General features: G+C 33.0%; 1 protein-coding gene across 8 annotated transcripts; it reads right to left on the bottom strand.

Moving 5' to 3' along the window:
- Positions 1 to 379: 379 nt before the first annotated feature.
- LOC140805726 (protein LEO1 homolog) lies at positions 380 to 17,518 on the bottom strand. 8 transcript variants are annotated; one of them, XM_073162006.1, is made up of 6 exons: positions 17,381 to 17,518; positions 16,517 to 16,605; positions 6,075 to 6,239; positions 5,285 to 5,449; positions 3,366 to 3,539; positions 380 to 710 (listed from the first exon to the last, which is right to left on the bottom strand). In XM_073162006.1, exons 3-6 carry the CDS (start codon positions 6,168 to 6,170, stop codon positions 651 to 653), a joined length of 495 nt encoding a protein of 164 aa, XP_073018107.1. In that variant the 5' UTR covers positions 6,171 to 6,239; positions 16,517 to 16,605; positions 17,381 to 17,518; the 3' UTR covers positions 380 to 650. The 8 variants fall into 8 exon arrangements, 2 of the variants coding, with proteins under 2 accessions (XP_073018107.1, XP_073018106.1); XR_012112320.1 differs by lacking the exon at positions 380 to 710 and adding an exon at positions 5,578 to 5,704 and having other exon boundaries at positions 724 to 3,539; positions 5,791 to 6,239; XR_012112318.1 differs by lacking the exon at positions 380 to 710 and adding an exon at positions 5,791 to 5,871 and having other exon boundaries at positions 727 to 3,539; positions 5,285 to 5,704.
- Positions 17,519 to 17,729: the final 211 nt, after the last annotated feature.

Consider the following 17,729-nt stretch of genomic DNA (forward strand, 5'->3'; position numbering starts at 1 on the left):
ATCGAAAACATTTAAAAAAATATAATTTATCATGTAAAAAAAATTAAAAAGATAATTTAAAAGGTTCAGCGACAACTTAATATCGTCAGGAAATAATTCACTTCATAAAGTTTTTAAAATTTAGAACACAATCCAATTATGTTTAATAGATTGTTTACATGATCGATATTTTAATTAAATAAATATAATAAAAATACCATCAAAATACTTTGTTTTCAAGGAAAGTGAGATACTTGTAATAATATTACCGCTCATTCCAGGCTGGTTGGGTTCTTAGGATAATTAGAAGATTATGTTTGTAAGAGAATAATCATGATCCAATCATAAAACGACCAATTCAAAAGGTGTCCAAGAGCTCCCACGCTGTAGTCATAAAATATCATGGTCATAAATTTTTAGTAGATTTAGTATCATGTTAGATAAATTTAAGGTTCAACCCAAAAACAACCATTTCACGAGGCTTCATAGGGAAGTTCTACGAAAACCAACATGAATCCCAATGCAGAACTAGCTGCAAGTCGTTTTCACAAAATTTATTTTGTGAAATTGTCACTTACCTCAGCTTCAGTTTCGACTTTTCCTCTACTTGTTCCATTATTGCGTCAGGCTTACCATCAGATGGAGCATCTTTATCTTCATACGCTCTAGGTTCATGTTTTGAGAAAAGCCAGATGATCCTTCAGGAGATGCATCAGATGATGTTTTGTCTCCTGAGAATAATGCTATAAATTTAATTCGCGTAGAAGAGGTTAAATTTTTAGATTTTAAAAAAAAAAAACATGAAGCATGACCCTTTTTCCCACATTAATAATGCTCTTCTCAACATTGGCTCCCTTCTCTAGACCTGAGAAGCAGATTGTGGGGATACAAAGTAAAGTCGTTCACTATTCTGATGAAAAAATAACATGATAAAAGGAAATAAAAGCTTATATGACAATTGGTTTTTCTCATTATTTCGTCAACTGATTTATTGGTTTATTTATCTATAGTTCATTTGTTTTTGGGGGCTCAGAGAGAAAGAAAGAGAGAGAACAATTATTCTTGATGCAGATTGTGCAAGAGAACAATATCGAGAAACTATCTTCTTACCCATATGTGATACATTTCTAATAGGATATATTCAACAAGTTCCATTTATAAATGAAAACCGCCACTGGTTTATGGGTTCCAATCTAAATTTCACTTAGTTTAACGACAATGTGGATGTGACGGTTTTCTTAAAAGGCACCTTCCAATGTTCAAGGAACAAATGTGATTGAATTTCATGTACGTCATGCTCAGACACAACAACCGCTTTGTTTCCAATTAATAACTGTAGACTGTTAGAATGTGCATACATGGCAGCCATTGATGAACTTTGAGCTCAAGAAGATATCAATTATTGATTAATGGAAGAAAAATATCTCAAGCCACTTATACAGAGAGTCTATATTAATATATATACGTGAGATGATGTGTAACTCTAACTTCTAGTCTAGTTACTGTAACTAACTTGACAGCTGTCAAGCAATCTATTTTATATAGACTCTCATCAGACCATGTAACTAAGCGTGCATTGGACAAGCAAAAATGTGCGGGTGCATATATATGCACGATGTGTGGCCAAAAAATATGCAATAACTGTGGCTCTTCAACATTGGGAATGATTGCCCAGATTTGAGCAGATCAAACCAATATCTTGCATCTGTTACCGAGTCATAGATTGGAAAGAATTTAGTCAAAACAATATCGTGCATTCGTTACTGATTCAACCTACAATTCTAAAAACTCAATAGATCTGGAGGTCAAAACAAGGTCATGGAATTCTAAACATCAAGGAGCCACACAGCAACTAGAAAAACCAAAAATATAACTAAAACTTAATTGTTGTATGTCACATATATATCGTGTAATCAAAAATTAAAACCTGGAAAGTAAACATTAGTTGAAAGCACAAAAAGTTGAGTTCTTTATTTGCTACTTACACTCCACTCTGATAGGGGATTATATTGAGAATTACTGATGCGTCAGGAGATCCCCCTTTCATTAACTTTTCCCAGCTTCTACTAGTTCGCTCAATTCACAAAAATCCTGCATACATTTCCTTATGCCTAAATCTGATTCCTAGATTTTATTTATGTTTCTGATCCTACAGCTTCCATTCACGAGAACTATATTTCCTTCAGGCTTCATAAGTAACATCGGTTGAATGATCAGCACAAAGCTATTTTCGATTTGTTCCATTCTATTAAATGGCATGCAAATCCATCTTACTTCTAAAGTAGCTGCATGCTGAAATATTGGAGAGGTCAAGTACAGAAAGGTTGACCTCTTCATCGTAACTGTATGCATAATTATTGAGAAGCAATGACATTAAACAATATTTTAGCCGAATGGGATAATATCTTTGCATTATCAAATGCAAAATAGTGAGTGAAGAGAATCATGGAATTATAAGCAAAACTGGCCACTGGGACCTGAAAGAAATGAAGTTGATCAACCACTCTATTTTAGATAAAACCAGACAATTATAGATCAGTACAAGATAATGCACTGGGAACATCAGGATGAGAAAGGACACCAAATATGGTCCAAGTCAAATCCCTTACAGGAGAATGAAAGTGGTAGTTTTCCACATATCCACAAGTTTTGATGATGGAGGTGTCACATTTGACTGTTTCTCCCAAGAGATGATTCCCTCTGTTTTTTCTCAATTATATTAAACTAACTCCTAATTATTTGTACTTAATGCTCCCTCTGTCATCTGTTCAATCTTTTGATTGACATCATGGAGGCAACTGAGCATAAACATACAGCAGTTAATTTGTTAGCAGAAAAGCATGGGCATGCCATTAAAGTCGGACCAATTATTTTTTTGACAAAGAATTACTAGCGTGATTAACACTAAATAAACCACACGAATGACCAGAAAACCGGATCTTGATAACAAAGTATCAAAAGGAAGTAGTTCATCAAAAAGGTCACCGCATTAAACCCATTCTACAGAATCAATTCCTTCTCCCTGGTTCTTAATTTTGTTTTTGACATTTAGATTTTGGTATTGCGAATACAAAAACAATTTTTTCATTTCCGATTGCTACCAGAAGGACCATGTTGATCCCTCTATTCTCTCACACATGCACCCACAAGGTATGAATTTAGTACAGGATGAAAAACCGACAAAATTGATGACAGCATCCGTTCAGCACAGGCATTTAATTAATAGATCGAAACATCTACTCAAAATATGTTTCGATTATCATGCAAAACATTTTCTTCTTCCGTTCAGCTTCGTTTTACAGAAACTTTACAAAAGGCTGAGATCAATTCATCAGATACCTGTTTTTTATTTTAAATTGGTAAGACAGCATCACATATTCACTTACAGAAGTAGTTCCGTCAGGGTTTTTGACTTCTCTCCACCGAATGACATTGGAGACTGGGATACACCTTTTAAATCCAGAAGCATCTTCTCCATATAAATTTTGTTCAACATATGTTGCGGGGTCAAATGATAAAGGATCAATGGCAATTAAGTTGGGAAAGTCGAGATTTTCCATCTGCAAAGTATTAAAAAAAGCATGATATCCAGATATATAGGAACCTGAAAAACATATTTTGTAGCTGCCTAGAAGGATGAGTCCCGCATACATCAAGTATGCAAGTCAGTCATTAACAGCAGGAACAGAACTAAAATTCAACCAACAAAACTGGAAGATCTATCTGGACGAGACAGACTCTTAGAATGGACAAAAGCACGCGAATTAGTAGAAAAAGGGACAGAAGATTGTTTACGAGAATCAACATCTATAAACCATATAACAGATGTGAGATAAGTGACACAACCACAACGTAACTGAAATTTTCACAAGTGCGTATTTTCCTAGGTCAAAAGCAAGAAAAAACAAGAAACGAAGAGAGGGTACTCATACCATAAATTAGAAAATGAACATGTATATTGTAATCTATTCAGATAATAAACTTCACAATAGTGCACTACTTATTATGGAGGAGAAACAAGCTTTACATGCCTTAATATTTTAGTGCAAAAATAGCTCATTCAGAAAAAAACTCAAGTAGAAAACTAAAATATCACACAAGCAACAAGACCTAAATAATTTTAGATGCGATCACACTTAAATGAAATTGTCAATTTCCACTGGTCCCAAAGATATGTAAAATTTTGCATTATCCGCGAGAAACAAAATAGATGTTTAAGAGAATGCAAAGGACCCAATTTGTTGCATATTTTCAAATATGTCATTGAATTTTTAAAAACACGCGACGCTGGAACCTGAGATCAAAGAGAATTAATTCTTTCTTTTTTTTATTGAGCGTATTTGAATACAACATATAGCCCCCATCATAAAAACAAAAATATAAGATAAAGGAAACAAGATAATTATGAAACTCACAAAACCCATAAATTGTTAGCCGGTAGATATCACGCAATGGAATTTGCAAATCATTCTACTTTTCATTACTCATCTTTAACCTAGAGAATAAAAAACAATTCCTAGTTTGAGATCTCAGACTTCAAAAAGAATTTGTTAGAATGTATGTTTCTCATGATCTTGGTCTCAAATACTGTAGACAAAATGTTTTCCTAGTTTTCACTAATTAATGAAGTTTATGCCAATGCAAAAATACTTTATTCTAGCGATTACGAGCAATGCTAATGTTGTTTGACCTATTGTGATTTGTGGCTATAGACCTCCATTGGTTCTTCCGAAGAAATGTAATCTTACATCAACACAGTTGGCCATATTACTTCACACACTTATTATGCAATTGCACAGAAACTCCACCAAGCAACACGCTTGGTCAATATCCACATGTGACCAATCTTTTTCAATTTGCCTTTACAAAAGTCAAAACATTTAGAAACCAGAGACTAAATGGAAAGAATTATTTGATACTGGTTTATTTACCATATCAAATTCAATATTCAAAGGCCCTTATAGTACAGACAGAAAACCTAAGGTAATGGAAAAAACAAAAAATAGGAAAAATCTTCATAAGAAAAGAACTTCCAAATACACTCAAAATAAAAGATTAACTAAAAGAATACAAGCTCTAAAATTGGGACTCATTCAGTTTTACATCCAATGCTCGCAAAAGATGTTACTCTTGTTCAAGTTCCACTCCAAAAAGCTCTAAGCAGCCATGAAATTCTAGTTATGAAAAATCATTTCATATTAGATTATAGGATATAATCGTGTACGCTAGATGACGATGTAACCAAACGACGAAATGAAAAACCTGGAAAGAAACATACTGCGTGACGAAAACATGATATTTATACCTGATTTGGGTGAGCGAGGGAAGGATAATTTGGAATCTCGAACACCAGCAGGTTTCCAGCTTCCTTCCCCTTGAGTTCAGTCTCATCATGTTCTTCTGCAGCCTTCTTAGGCACTTCTCCATCAGTTTCAACAATCCCTGACCTCAATTCTTTCTCAGAACAAATCTATTAGATGAGCAGAATGTGAAACCGATAGTAGGAGGTATATATTTGAATTTACCCACATCATAAGAAACAACAAAAACAAAAATGTAGCTCTTTTTTAACATATCATTTAAACATTATGCATTTACCCCTAGGGTAATCTGATTCTGAACTCCATAATCTGCTTGTTCATCATCCTCTGAATCCCCAAAAACATCACGAATTACAGCTGCAAGATGTAGATCTAGATCCTCGTCTTTCTCAGTTCCAAGCAGTCTATGTAGAAAGTAAAGATTAGAATCAAAAAGTAAATTTAGACAAACCGTGGTATTGACATATAAACCCGAGGAGAAAAAGAATACCTTAAATCATCTTATTTTCAGGAAAAATGGATCCCAGGACCAGGAAATTTGCACTTGTACAAGATTTGCATTTTGCATTTTCTGATTTTTTGCCAATAAATTTATTCAGCATCAAGAGCAAGTTGAATAATATGTTCATGCTTGTAAACATGGAGAGCATAATTGGAGAAATCATGCCTCCATTAGCACAATGCAACACAAATATAACAAATTAAAGTAGGATGCACATGGCCTCTGCCCTCTGGTGTCAACAAGGGAAAATCAAGCATAACAACTTATGTTACCTTTGACTGCAACACACCGAAAATGCTCTGTAAGAAATTTATTTGAGAATTCAACCAAATATGAGTAGTCAGATCTTGAGCCATGTGCATTAGCATGAGAAATCGACCCGGTTCAGAAGAAAGTAGTCAGTTCTTGAGCCATGTGCATTAGCATGAGAACTCAACCTGGTTCAACCAAATATGAGTAGTCAGATCTTGAACCATGGAACAAATTTAATAATCGAAAAGTGCAAAACAAGTTTCAGTGCAACACTTTGAGCTTCTAGCTTCATTCTCGAGCTTGGTGTCTCCATTACTTTTGGTTTTGCCTTCCTTCTCAGACTCAGGATGTCCATCGTCATCATTCTAGCATAATAATATTTGACTTGGATTAACCAATATACTGGTATGGCTCTATCACCCGTGATTTTAATTTTTACACTATTAGTAAATAAATTATTTGTTATGTTGTGGTACACCAAATTAAAACTATAATTGTTTGAAATTTCGTTATAATATTTTTATTGAAATGAATAATTCTTATATTTTTTAATATATCCCAATTTTCTTACTTTTTTGGGAAGTTTTTTTTTATTTAAAACAATTGATATATATTTTTTATATTTAAAAAAATACCATAAATTGAAGAGATACATATTTTTAATTATAGAAAGTGGTATCGTGAAATATTTATGAAATAATAGTAATTTTAAAATAGCATATTTAGATAAGGTATAATAATCATACTATATTTGTCAATAATAATTAGGAATAAACGTAAATATATATTTTTTTATAAATGAGATTAATTTTAATATCTATAGTATTTTTTAATATATTATTATCTAATATACAATTTTAAAATTTTGATTGACTGAATTAAATTTTTCACAAGATAATTATAATAACAACATTAAATTTCTTTAATATTTTTTTTGTTATTCTTTAGTTAATTTTAGTATGATATACTAAAAAAATATTTTAAAATAATATTCTTTAATTAATATTAGTTAAAATTAGTATGCTTTAAAGTGGAATAATTATTAGTTTCATATATTTTTTAAAAATGTTATTGAACCAATTAATATTTGCTTAATGTAATAATAATAACATAACTAAATGTTTTTTAAGTATTTATTTATTATTCGTTAAATAATATTGTTATCATATAATATCATCTCACTACAGAAATATTATATACTAATATTCTTTAGTAAAGACAAGTTAATCATTTAAAGTAATTAACTTATTTACGTATTAAGAATTATTAATTATATAAAATATTCACCTTTATCACATCAATTCATCATCAGTATCTACATTTATTATTTACAACCGAGAAACAAAATAATTTTATTTAATATAAAATATGTAATTACATTTTGTTAATAAAAAATATAATATTTGTTATATCCTGATTTTTTGTTTGCAGGATGGCTAAAAATACGGATAATGTGTTGTATTTGTGGAGTAAACACATTTTGAATAATATCAACGTTGAAAACATGGATGCACTCATACCCCCACGCCGGTCTGACAAATGACTTGGGAGATTGCGTAACGGTGAGATTCACCTCCGTGTCCGCCTATGTCTAGCACGCATGGGTTTATGAGATGTCATTCAGTGTGGTCCTATTAATAATTATGATAATCACTTGCTTACAGTCATAGTTAGGAGATTGCGTCGCGGGACACACACATTTCACCTTACAGTTGGCGAGGCAACGATCACCCTACAGGACGTTGCACTTATTTGGGGGTTGAATATTGATGGCATACCCATCACTGGTGTAGATACTGCGTACCACAAACATACGTTACAACAGCGTTGCGCAACTTGGTTAGGTTTTATGCCTACATCTTCTCAGATTAAAGGTGCACACCTTTATCTGACCGCTTTGCGAGACCATTGCCTAAATAATATGATTAATGATCACAGCACTAAAGAGGACGTGGCACAACATTCTCGTTGTGTGGCATTAATGATCATTGGTGGTTGTATGTTTCCGGACTCGGAAGGTGCTGCTGTGAAACTTATGTATTTGAAGTTTCTCGAGAACATTGAAATAGTGAATACGTTAAGCTGGGGTTCTGCTATATTGGCATATCTTTACAGAGAGTTGTGCGACACATCAATGGGTTTAAAGGTCGATTTGTGTATGCCTGTTCAGATACTGCAGTTATGTTTGCACTTCTACGCTCATTATATTTATTATACTTAATTTTTCTTATGATGTGACAATTTATGTTGTATGTTATTGCAAATTTGAGTCTGATCTAGAATCACTCTTCTTTGCCTTGATAGAGTGCAACAAGTATCTATGTCAGCAGAGCAGGTTGGAGATGTGCTTCAGGATCTACTATTCCCACCATACAGCGCACAGTACTAATCAGAAATACTTAACTTGTAATATTATTTTTTTTATGTATTTTTAATGACTATATTGTGTATTTTTTAAAATTGCAAGTGGAGACGTGGATTCTGTTCGACACACATGGTCCATCATTCGGTCTGTATCATGAGATATATGCTTGACAGAGGGTAGAAAGATAAATTATTTAGTTCTTTAAATTTTTGAATGCTTTAAAAATATAATCTAAATGTTATATTGACAAGTCGATAATCCTTTTTTTATTTTATTAGCTACAGTTTATATGGACCGTTTATGATATGGAGTCACCTGAGTTTGCTAGAATTCTTGATGGAAATAGAATTCATCTATGTCGTTCGGCATGTACATTGATCAATTTTCATACATTTGAGATGCATAGACCAGAGCGGTGTCTTCGACAATTTGGAATGTGTCCGGGTATCCTGCCACCTGCTACTAACTTCGATAATTTCCATAAATTGACGCGACAAGGGCGGAACAATTGTGATTGGGCGACATATCACAAACATTTTGTAGATATGTGGAACGATAGATATAATTTTGTGATTGGTGGGGATTATGTCATACCGGGTACACCCGACATCACAATGGATTATATTGGTTGGTATCATTGCATTTCAGTTATATTTCTCTCTCCAACAGTGGTACCTTCTAACGTCATTGGCTATCATCTTGTAGATGCAAACTACCGACAATTTATCGTAAGACATGTTTAATTTCTCTACATATGTAAATTTGGATGTCATCCTGTGGAAGCACCTTCGACTGTATGACCATATACATAAAATTTTGAACTTTGTATTTTGGGCCTTCAAACCATGTATAGATGGTTTTCGCAACATAATCAGTGTAGACTGTACCCATATATAAATCAAGTATAAGAACAAACTACTCATAGCAGTAACTTTGGATGCCAATAACCAGGTTTTGCCTCTAGCATTTGCGCTTGTTGATGAAGAAAATTATGAGTCTTGGCATTTGTTCCTAAGTAATGTTGCACAACATGCTACAAGAGGGTGCAAAGATGTGTGCCCTATATCTGATAGACATGCGGGTATAACAAGTGCAGTGCAAGATTTCCCTGACTTCAATCATCCCCGTGGTATTCATCGTTTTTGTTTGAGACATGTTTGCTATAATTTCAACAATAAGTTCAAAAAATATTCATTTGAAAACATTTATTTGAAGGACTTATGTTGGGAAGCAGGGATGCAACACCAAAATAGGAAAATTTAATGTCACAATGGAAGCAACTAGAACAAATAATGCAGCATCTTTCACTTATTTGTCAAACATCCCAAAGGAAAATGGTCATTGGCTCATGATGGTGGATGGAGACGAGGGATAATGAGGACGAACATGTCTGAGTGTAGTAATGGTGTGTTGAAAGGGGTTCGACGTCTCCCAATAACTGCAATAGTGGAGTTGATCTTACAGCGATGCGTGCACTATTTCATTCAACGCCGAACACGAAGTAATAAACTAATGGAAAAAAGTCAACCATGGACTGATTATGCATATTCTAATAACCCTATATCCACAACCTAACATCTTCTCAACACACAAGAATGTCTTCTAATATCTCTATATCCACGACTAACATCTCCTCAGCATCTCTCTATATCTACGACTAACATCTCCTCAGCATCTCCATGTGTACGTGTTTGTGCTGCAGATGTACTGGTATCAGCAATGTTCTCACCAACCTCATGTTCTTCTGTTTCTGAATATTCTTAAAATGGTATGGGAGACGTGTTTAATGTAGGGCGACTCTCATTCATAAACGGTGCGCTGTATTGTGGGATGGTAGACCCTGAAGCACATCTCCAGCCAGCTCTGCTGACATAGATACTTGTTGCACTCTATCAGGGCAAATAAGTGTAATTCTAGACCAGACATAAATTGTATTAAATATAGCTGACATAATATATGCATCTATGTCATAGACACGCCCATATCATATGCAACCTCCACCAACGTGGACACAAAATGAGTATGACCCCGGACCATCAACTTCAAATACTGCATACACCACTTCGCCTGGAGTTTCAAGCTTTCCATCATATGAGTATGGTTACCACACCCCATTTGCCGGTAGTTTTACACATTTTCTACAAAGTGATTTTCGACCGTTTATGAATGAGAGTCGCCCTACATTAAACACGTCTCCCATACCATTTCAAGAATATTCAGAAACAGAAGGATATGAAGTTGGTGGGAACATTGCAGATACCAGTACATCTGCAGCACAAACACGTACACATGGAGATGCTGAGGAGATGTTAGTCGTGGACATAGAGTTATTAGAAGGCCTTTTTGTGTGTTGAGGAGATGTTAGGTCGTGGACAGAGTTATTAGAGTATGCATAATCAGTCCATAGTTGATTTTTTTCTATCATTTTATTACTTCGTGTTCGGCGTTGCATGAAATAGTGCACGCATCGTCGTATGATCAACTCCACTATTGCAGTTATTGGGAGATGTCGAACCCCTTTCAACACACCATTAATACACTCAGACATGTTCGTCGTCATTATCCCTCGTCTTCATCCACCATCATGAGCCAATGACAATTTTCCTTTGGGGTGTGACAAATAAGTGAAAGCTGCTGAATTATTTGTTCTAGTTGTTTCCATTGTGGCACTAAATTTTCTTATTTTAGTATTGCATCCCTGCTTCCCAACATAAGTCCTTCAAATGAATGTTTTTGAACTTACTGTTGAAATTATAGCAAACATGCCTCAAACAAACGATGAACACCACGGGGAGGCTTGAAGTCAGGGAAATCTTGCACTGCACTTGTTATACCCGCGTGTCTATCAGATATAAGGCACACACCTCTGCACCCTCTTGTAACATGTCGTGCGACATTACCTAGGAACCAATGCTAAGACTCATAATTTTCTTCATCAACAAGCGCAAATACTAGAGGCAAAACCTGGTTATTGGCATCAAAGTTACTGTTATGAGTAGTTTGTGCTTATACTTGGTGTACATATGGGTACAGTCTACATTGATTATGTTGCGACAATGTCGAAAACCATCTATACATGGTTTGAAGGCCCAAAATACAAAGTTCAAAATTTTATGTGGATGGTCATACGGTCGAAAGTGCTTTCACAGGATGGCATCCAAATTTACATATGTAGATAAATTGAACATGTCTTACGATAAATTGTCCGTAGTTTGCATCTACATGATGATAGCCAATGATGTTAGAAGATATCATTGTTGGATAGAGAAATATATGTCAAATGCGATGATACCAACTAATATAATCCATTGTGATGTCAGGTGTACCAGGTATGACATAATCTCCACCAATCACAAAATTATATCTGTCCTTCCATATATCTACATAAAGTTTGTGATACGCCGCTCAATCACAATTGTTCTGCCTTTGTCGCATCAATTTATGAAAATTATCGAAGTTAGCAGCAGGCGGTGGGATACCCTCACGCATTCCAAATTGTCAAAGATACTGCTCCGGTCCATACATCTCAACTATACGAAAATTGATCAATGCACATGCCGACCGACATAGATGAATTTTAATTCCATCAAGAATTCTAGTAACCTCGGGTGACTCCATATCATAAACGGCCCATAGAAACTATAGCAAATAAAATAAAAAAAGATTATCAAGTTGCTAATATAACATTTAAATTATATTTTTAAATCATTCACAAATTTAAAGAACAAAATAATTTGTCTACCTACCTTTCTACCCTCCTGTCAAGCATATCTCTCATGATACGGACCGAATGATGGACCCTGTGTGTCTAAGAGAATCCACGTCTCCACCTGCGATTTTAAAAAATACACAATATAGGCACATAAAAAATTAATATTACAAGTTAAATATTTCTGATTAGTATTGTGCGTCGTATGGTGGGAATGGTAGACCCTGAATCACATCTACAGCCTGCTCTACTGACATAGATACTTGTTGCACTCTATCAAGGCAAAGAAGACTAATTCTAGACCACACTCAAATCTGAAATAACATACAACATAAATTGTCACATCATAAGAAAAATTAAGTACAATAAATATAATGAGCGTAGAAGTGCAAACATACATGCAGTATCTGAACAAGCATACACAAATCGACCTTTAAACCCATTGATGTGTCGCACAGCTCTCTGTAAATATATGTCAACATAGCAGAACCCTAGCTTAAGGTATTCACCATTTCAATGTCCTCGAGAAAATACATAAGTTTCAAAGCAGCACCTTCCAAGTCCGGAAACATACAACCACTACTTATCATTAATGTCACACGACGGGAATGTTCTGCCACGTCCTCTTCAGTGTTGTGATCATTAATCATATTATTTAGGCAGTGGTCTCGCAAAGCAGTCAGATAAAGGTGTGCACCTTTAATCTGAGAAGATGTATGCATAAAACCCAACCAAATTGCGCGTTGTTGTAACGTATGTTTGTGGTACGCGGTATCTACACCAGTGATGGGCATATCATCAATATTCAACCCTCAAATAAGTGCAACGTCCTGTAGGATGATTGTTGCATCGCCAACTGTAAGGTGAAATGTGTGTGTCTCGCAATACCATCATTCAACTACGACTGTAAGCAAGTGATTATCATAATTATTAATAGGACCACACTGAATGACATCACATAAACCCATGCGTGCTAGACATAGGCGGACACGGAGGTGAATCTCAGCGTTACGCAATCTCCCAAGTCATTTGTCAGACCGGCGTGAAGGTATGAGTGCATCCATGTTTTCATCGTTGATATTATTTGAAATGTGTCTACCTTGCAAATACAGCACATTATCCGTATTTTCAGTTATCTTCCAAATACAAAATCAGGATATAACAAATATTATATTTTTTATCAACAAAATGTAATTACATATTTTATATTAAATAAAATTATTTTGTTTCTCGGCTGTAAATAATAAAATGTAGATGCTGATGATGAATTGATAAATGTGATTATGTGATAAAGGTGAATAATTTATTTTAAAAATAATAAATAATTCTTAATACATAAATAAGCTAACTACTTTAAATGATTAACTTGTCTTTACTATAGAATATTAGTATATAGTATTTCTGCAGAATCATATTATATGATAATAATATTATTTAACGAATAATAAATAAATACTAAAAAAATATTTAGTTATGTTATTATTATTACATTAAGCAAATATTAATTGGTTTAATAACATTTTTAAAAAATATATGAAACTAATAATATTCCACTTTAAACATACTAATTTTAACTAATATTAATTAAAAAATATTAATTTAAAATATTATTGTAGTATATCATACTATATCATACTAAAATTAACTAAAGAATAACAAAAGGAATCTTAAAAGAAATTTAATATTGTTATTATAATTATCATGTGCAAAATTTAATTTAGTCAATCAAATTTTTAAAAATGTGTATTACATAATAATATATTCAAAAATATTACAGATATTAAAATTAATCTTATTTATAGAAAAACATATATATTTACGTTTATTCCTAATAGTAAAAACAATTTTTTTTAAATTATTATTATACCTTATCTAAATATGCTATTTTAAAATTACTATTGTTTGGTAAATATTTCACAATACAACCTTCTATAATTAAAAATATGTATTTCTTCAATTTGTAGTGTTTTTTTAAATATCAAAAATATATATCGATTGTTTTAAACAAAAAAAAAACTTCCCAAAAAAGTAAAAAAATTGGGATATATTAAAAAATATAAAAATTAGTCATTTCAATAAAAATATTATAACAAAAAGTTAAACAAGTACATTTATAATTTGGTGTACCACGACATAACAAATAATTCATTTATTAATAGTATAAGAATGAAAATCACGAGTGATTAAGTCATACATTGATATTGGTTAATCCAAAATATTTTAATCTTAAGTCAAATATTATTACAGTCATTCAAACAAGAAAAAAAAAATTCTAACTATACGATATTTATCTCATATTACAAACAAAATAATGATTCATAATTAATTAATTGTCAAAAAATGCTAATTTATCTCGTACAACAAACAACTCTCTAAATAAAAAATTTTATTATCCTCATAATAAAAACAACACTAAATACAAAAATAATTTAAATATTATCAAGAAAAATAATAACATTACCTTTTAAGACTCGTTCGTATGAAATAAATGACAAAATCAACTAACAATATTATTACCTAACAATGTTAAACATTCTTATGAAAAAATAACATTACAAAACAAAATTATTTCAATAATAATAAAAATAAAATTAATACTTGTCAAATACTTCAAAAATACAATGAGGCTCGATAACAAAAAATGTTACCAACGCAGCGTCGGACTTCGGAGAATCTGAAGCAGAGAAATGAAGAATTTTGTGCAAATGAATTTTGCATAATCGGAAGTAGAATGCATGTATTTTAAAGGCTTCAAAAACTCCCATTTTCCAATAATTCACGGGAGGTGTAGGGGAATCCATGACAGCCTGCCACGGATTCTGAATCCGCGGATCAGCCCCTTTTAGATTTTTAAAAAAAAATTTGAATCCAAAAGTTAGTTCTCCGGATTGTACTACTTTCATAAGACTCCCAAATTTGCAATATTTTAAGAAATAATTTTTAAATTTATATTATTTAATAAAAAAACCCAACAAGGTAGCTCAAACTGGTAAGGCATAATCACCATCCCCTCAACACATTCTCTATCTGACCCATATACATTCTCTCCTGCAGCAACACTCTGACAAAAATTGGGCGGGCAAGCTGGTGAATATAGTGTGCTGATGATTGAATGGTTGATGACCAAGACCAAATCAATAGGTTAGATAACCTCACATCAGAACTAGCACAAACTAGACAAAACCCTTAAGGAGACTAGAGAATCAAAAAACTCAATTAGGCAATAAGTGGTTTCATTATATCTGTAAATAAGGAGTAAAGAATATGATATTTTTGGAGGTGCTTTATTTGATTTAACAATTAGCTCCATATAGTTTAGATGGAAAACTGATTCATTCCATAATAAACTCAGGACTCAATTTCTTCAAAATCTTAAATTCCTCATTTCCTTCAATTGATTATTTATTTCCTACTGCATCTCTAAGACAATTAGGAAATCTAGACAGGGTGGTGCTACCAGCTTAGGAAGTAGCTCGATCATGTTCACAACTGCTAAGTACAATGTTATATATGCCACACAAACTCCTCAACCTTTAAGTCAACACCTTCGGTGAGACAATCATCTTCATGACTTGTATAAGCTGTCGACTGCAAACCATTGGCATTTGTTATCAATTGACAAGAATGGTAAAAACATATTCATTTCCTCGAGTTCTATTGGCAACCCATGTGGGCAGGGTTATTTTAATGGCTGTCAATCTTAGTCTAAATGAATAACACCACAGAAGTAGCTCCAAAGTCAATAGACATGCCTAAGGCACACTAACAAAAGACATGGCATGGAACTCACAATAGTGCACCTTTAATTAGTCATTCCCAATACCTATAACTATGTCCACTATCCAAGTTTTAAATTTTAACACATATCATCTGGGACACAGTGTTCACAAAACATTGCATGTTATCGTAAAAGTGAGACAAACTACGATTCAAAGTTAACTATGAATCAAGTTTTCAAAAGTTATTTTAAATCTCGAAATGCAGATCATATAGAGTTACTTAAGTAACAGATATCTTTCATAGATTATTCTTATTCTTCAAACACTTCTTCCCCACGCACAAAGGTCGTCATGAGTCTTGGTCTGATGACCAAAAAAGTGTATTGTTCTACCAGGTAAACAGTTTGCATGTTCCAGTCTTTGCTACGTGATAAACTAACATATGCATGACTGTACATGCAAAATTTACCAAATGGACCACATTGATCACATGAGAAGAGAATAAACAAGCAAAATGACTCAATCACAGAAATAAAACTACATAAATTTAAATTTATTACTAAAACAAATCCATGATTCTACCACTATCCTTCTCAAAAGCCATGCTTCGAGAATTTTTTTAAAATTTTCTATAATTATTTGTCAAGATTGCTGAAGGTATAAACTCACCAGAAGAGTTAAATAGAAATAATTTTCCACCTTGAATTTATTTTTTTAAAACGGTCCTTTCGGGATTCTAGCTCCAGTGATCTCTAAACCTTCAAAAATGCACATGGTTAAACAATTCCAAGTTAGCTTTCAACCCTTTCATGAATTGAGCAAAACCATCACCAATATAAGTTGAAAACAACCACAAGAAACGTCGAGCCAAAGAAAATTCTTTAGATGTCTCCAAAAGAATACGATAACAAAAATGACTCCAAGCCAAGTGCATCAAAGGGGTCGCCACTTTAACCTAATCCAATTTTATTAACTTTTAAAAATATCTAATAATAACGCTTACTAATAATCCATACTTTCCCAGATTAAATTCATCAAAAGCCAATTTTATGCATTTTATCACTCAACGATGTAAATCACTAAATCTCCATTTCCTGCATTCACTTATGAAGTTTGTGCATCATGCTTAAGTATCGCATAGGGAAACTCTTGGCAAAAATATCAAAGATTGAACAAATTATTCAAACCAGTCCAGGAACGAAACAGGCATGAAGTTAGCTGAATGATATACCAGAGGAACAATATAGTAACAAAGTTAAGACTATAAAACTTTCACCAAGCATACACTAATTACATTTGCTGCATTCTTCTTAGAAATTCCTTTTTCAAATTTCCTTTTTTTAATTTCTCACAAATCAACCAGTTGGAAACACAGAGTAAAACATAAGACGAAATGAGAAGGGAATTGATGCATCACATACAACAAATCAACCACTTCAAAGAACTCAAAAACTGGTACAGAAATTCTCCATAAATCGAAAAGATTATTTATTATATGAAACAAAGGGGACTTAATCTAGAAACAAAGCACACCTTATGATGAACGATGCAGAAGAACGCCTAATCGAAAAGGTATTGTATGCATAGAATGTCTTCCGGCCTTCACTCCTCTAGCTCGCCATGGCCGAACATCAGAGCGTCCGTTCATTGAGGTTCTTGATGTATATAGATCGTGTGTGTGTGTGTGTGTGTTATATTATAAAATCAAAATTAATTAAATTAAAAAATTAAAAATATCACAACTCAATATATATATATATATATATATATATATATATATATAATTAAAATTGATATTTTGCATACAATATAACTTGAACAAAAATTATAATTCAAATTTTTTAAATGGCTTTTAATTTCAATAATGCATAACTGGCGACAC

This window comes from Primulina eburnea, chromosome 11, assembly GCF_022965805.1.
Source record: "Primulina eburnea isolate SZY01 chromosome 11, ASM2296580v1, whole genome shotgun sequence".
Taxonomy (NCBI): Eukaryota; Viridiplantae; Streptophyta; class Magnoliopsida; order Lamiales; family Gesneriaceae; genus Primulina; species Primulina eburnea.

What these genes read in the sequence shown, in the direction of transcription:
- LOC140805726 (XM_073162005.1), bottom strand. Translation starts at nt 6,170, where the DNA reads ATGCTAATGCACATGGCTCAAGATCTGACTACTCATATTTGGTTGAAT. An exon ending in TCGGTGTGTTGCAGTCAAAG is followed by an intron (nt 5,450 to 6,074) that starts GTAACATAAGTT and finishes CTCATCTAATAG; the next exon opens with ATTTGTTCTGAGAAAGAATT. An exon ending in CCCTCGCTCACCCAAATCAG is followed by an intron (nt 3,540 to 5,284) that starts GTATAAATATCA and finishes AATACTTTGCAG; the next exon opens with ATGGAAAATCTCGACTTTCC.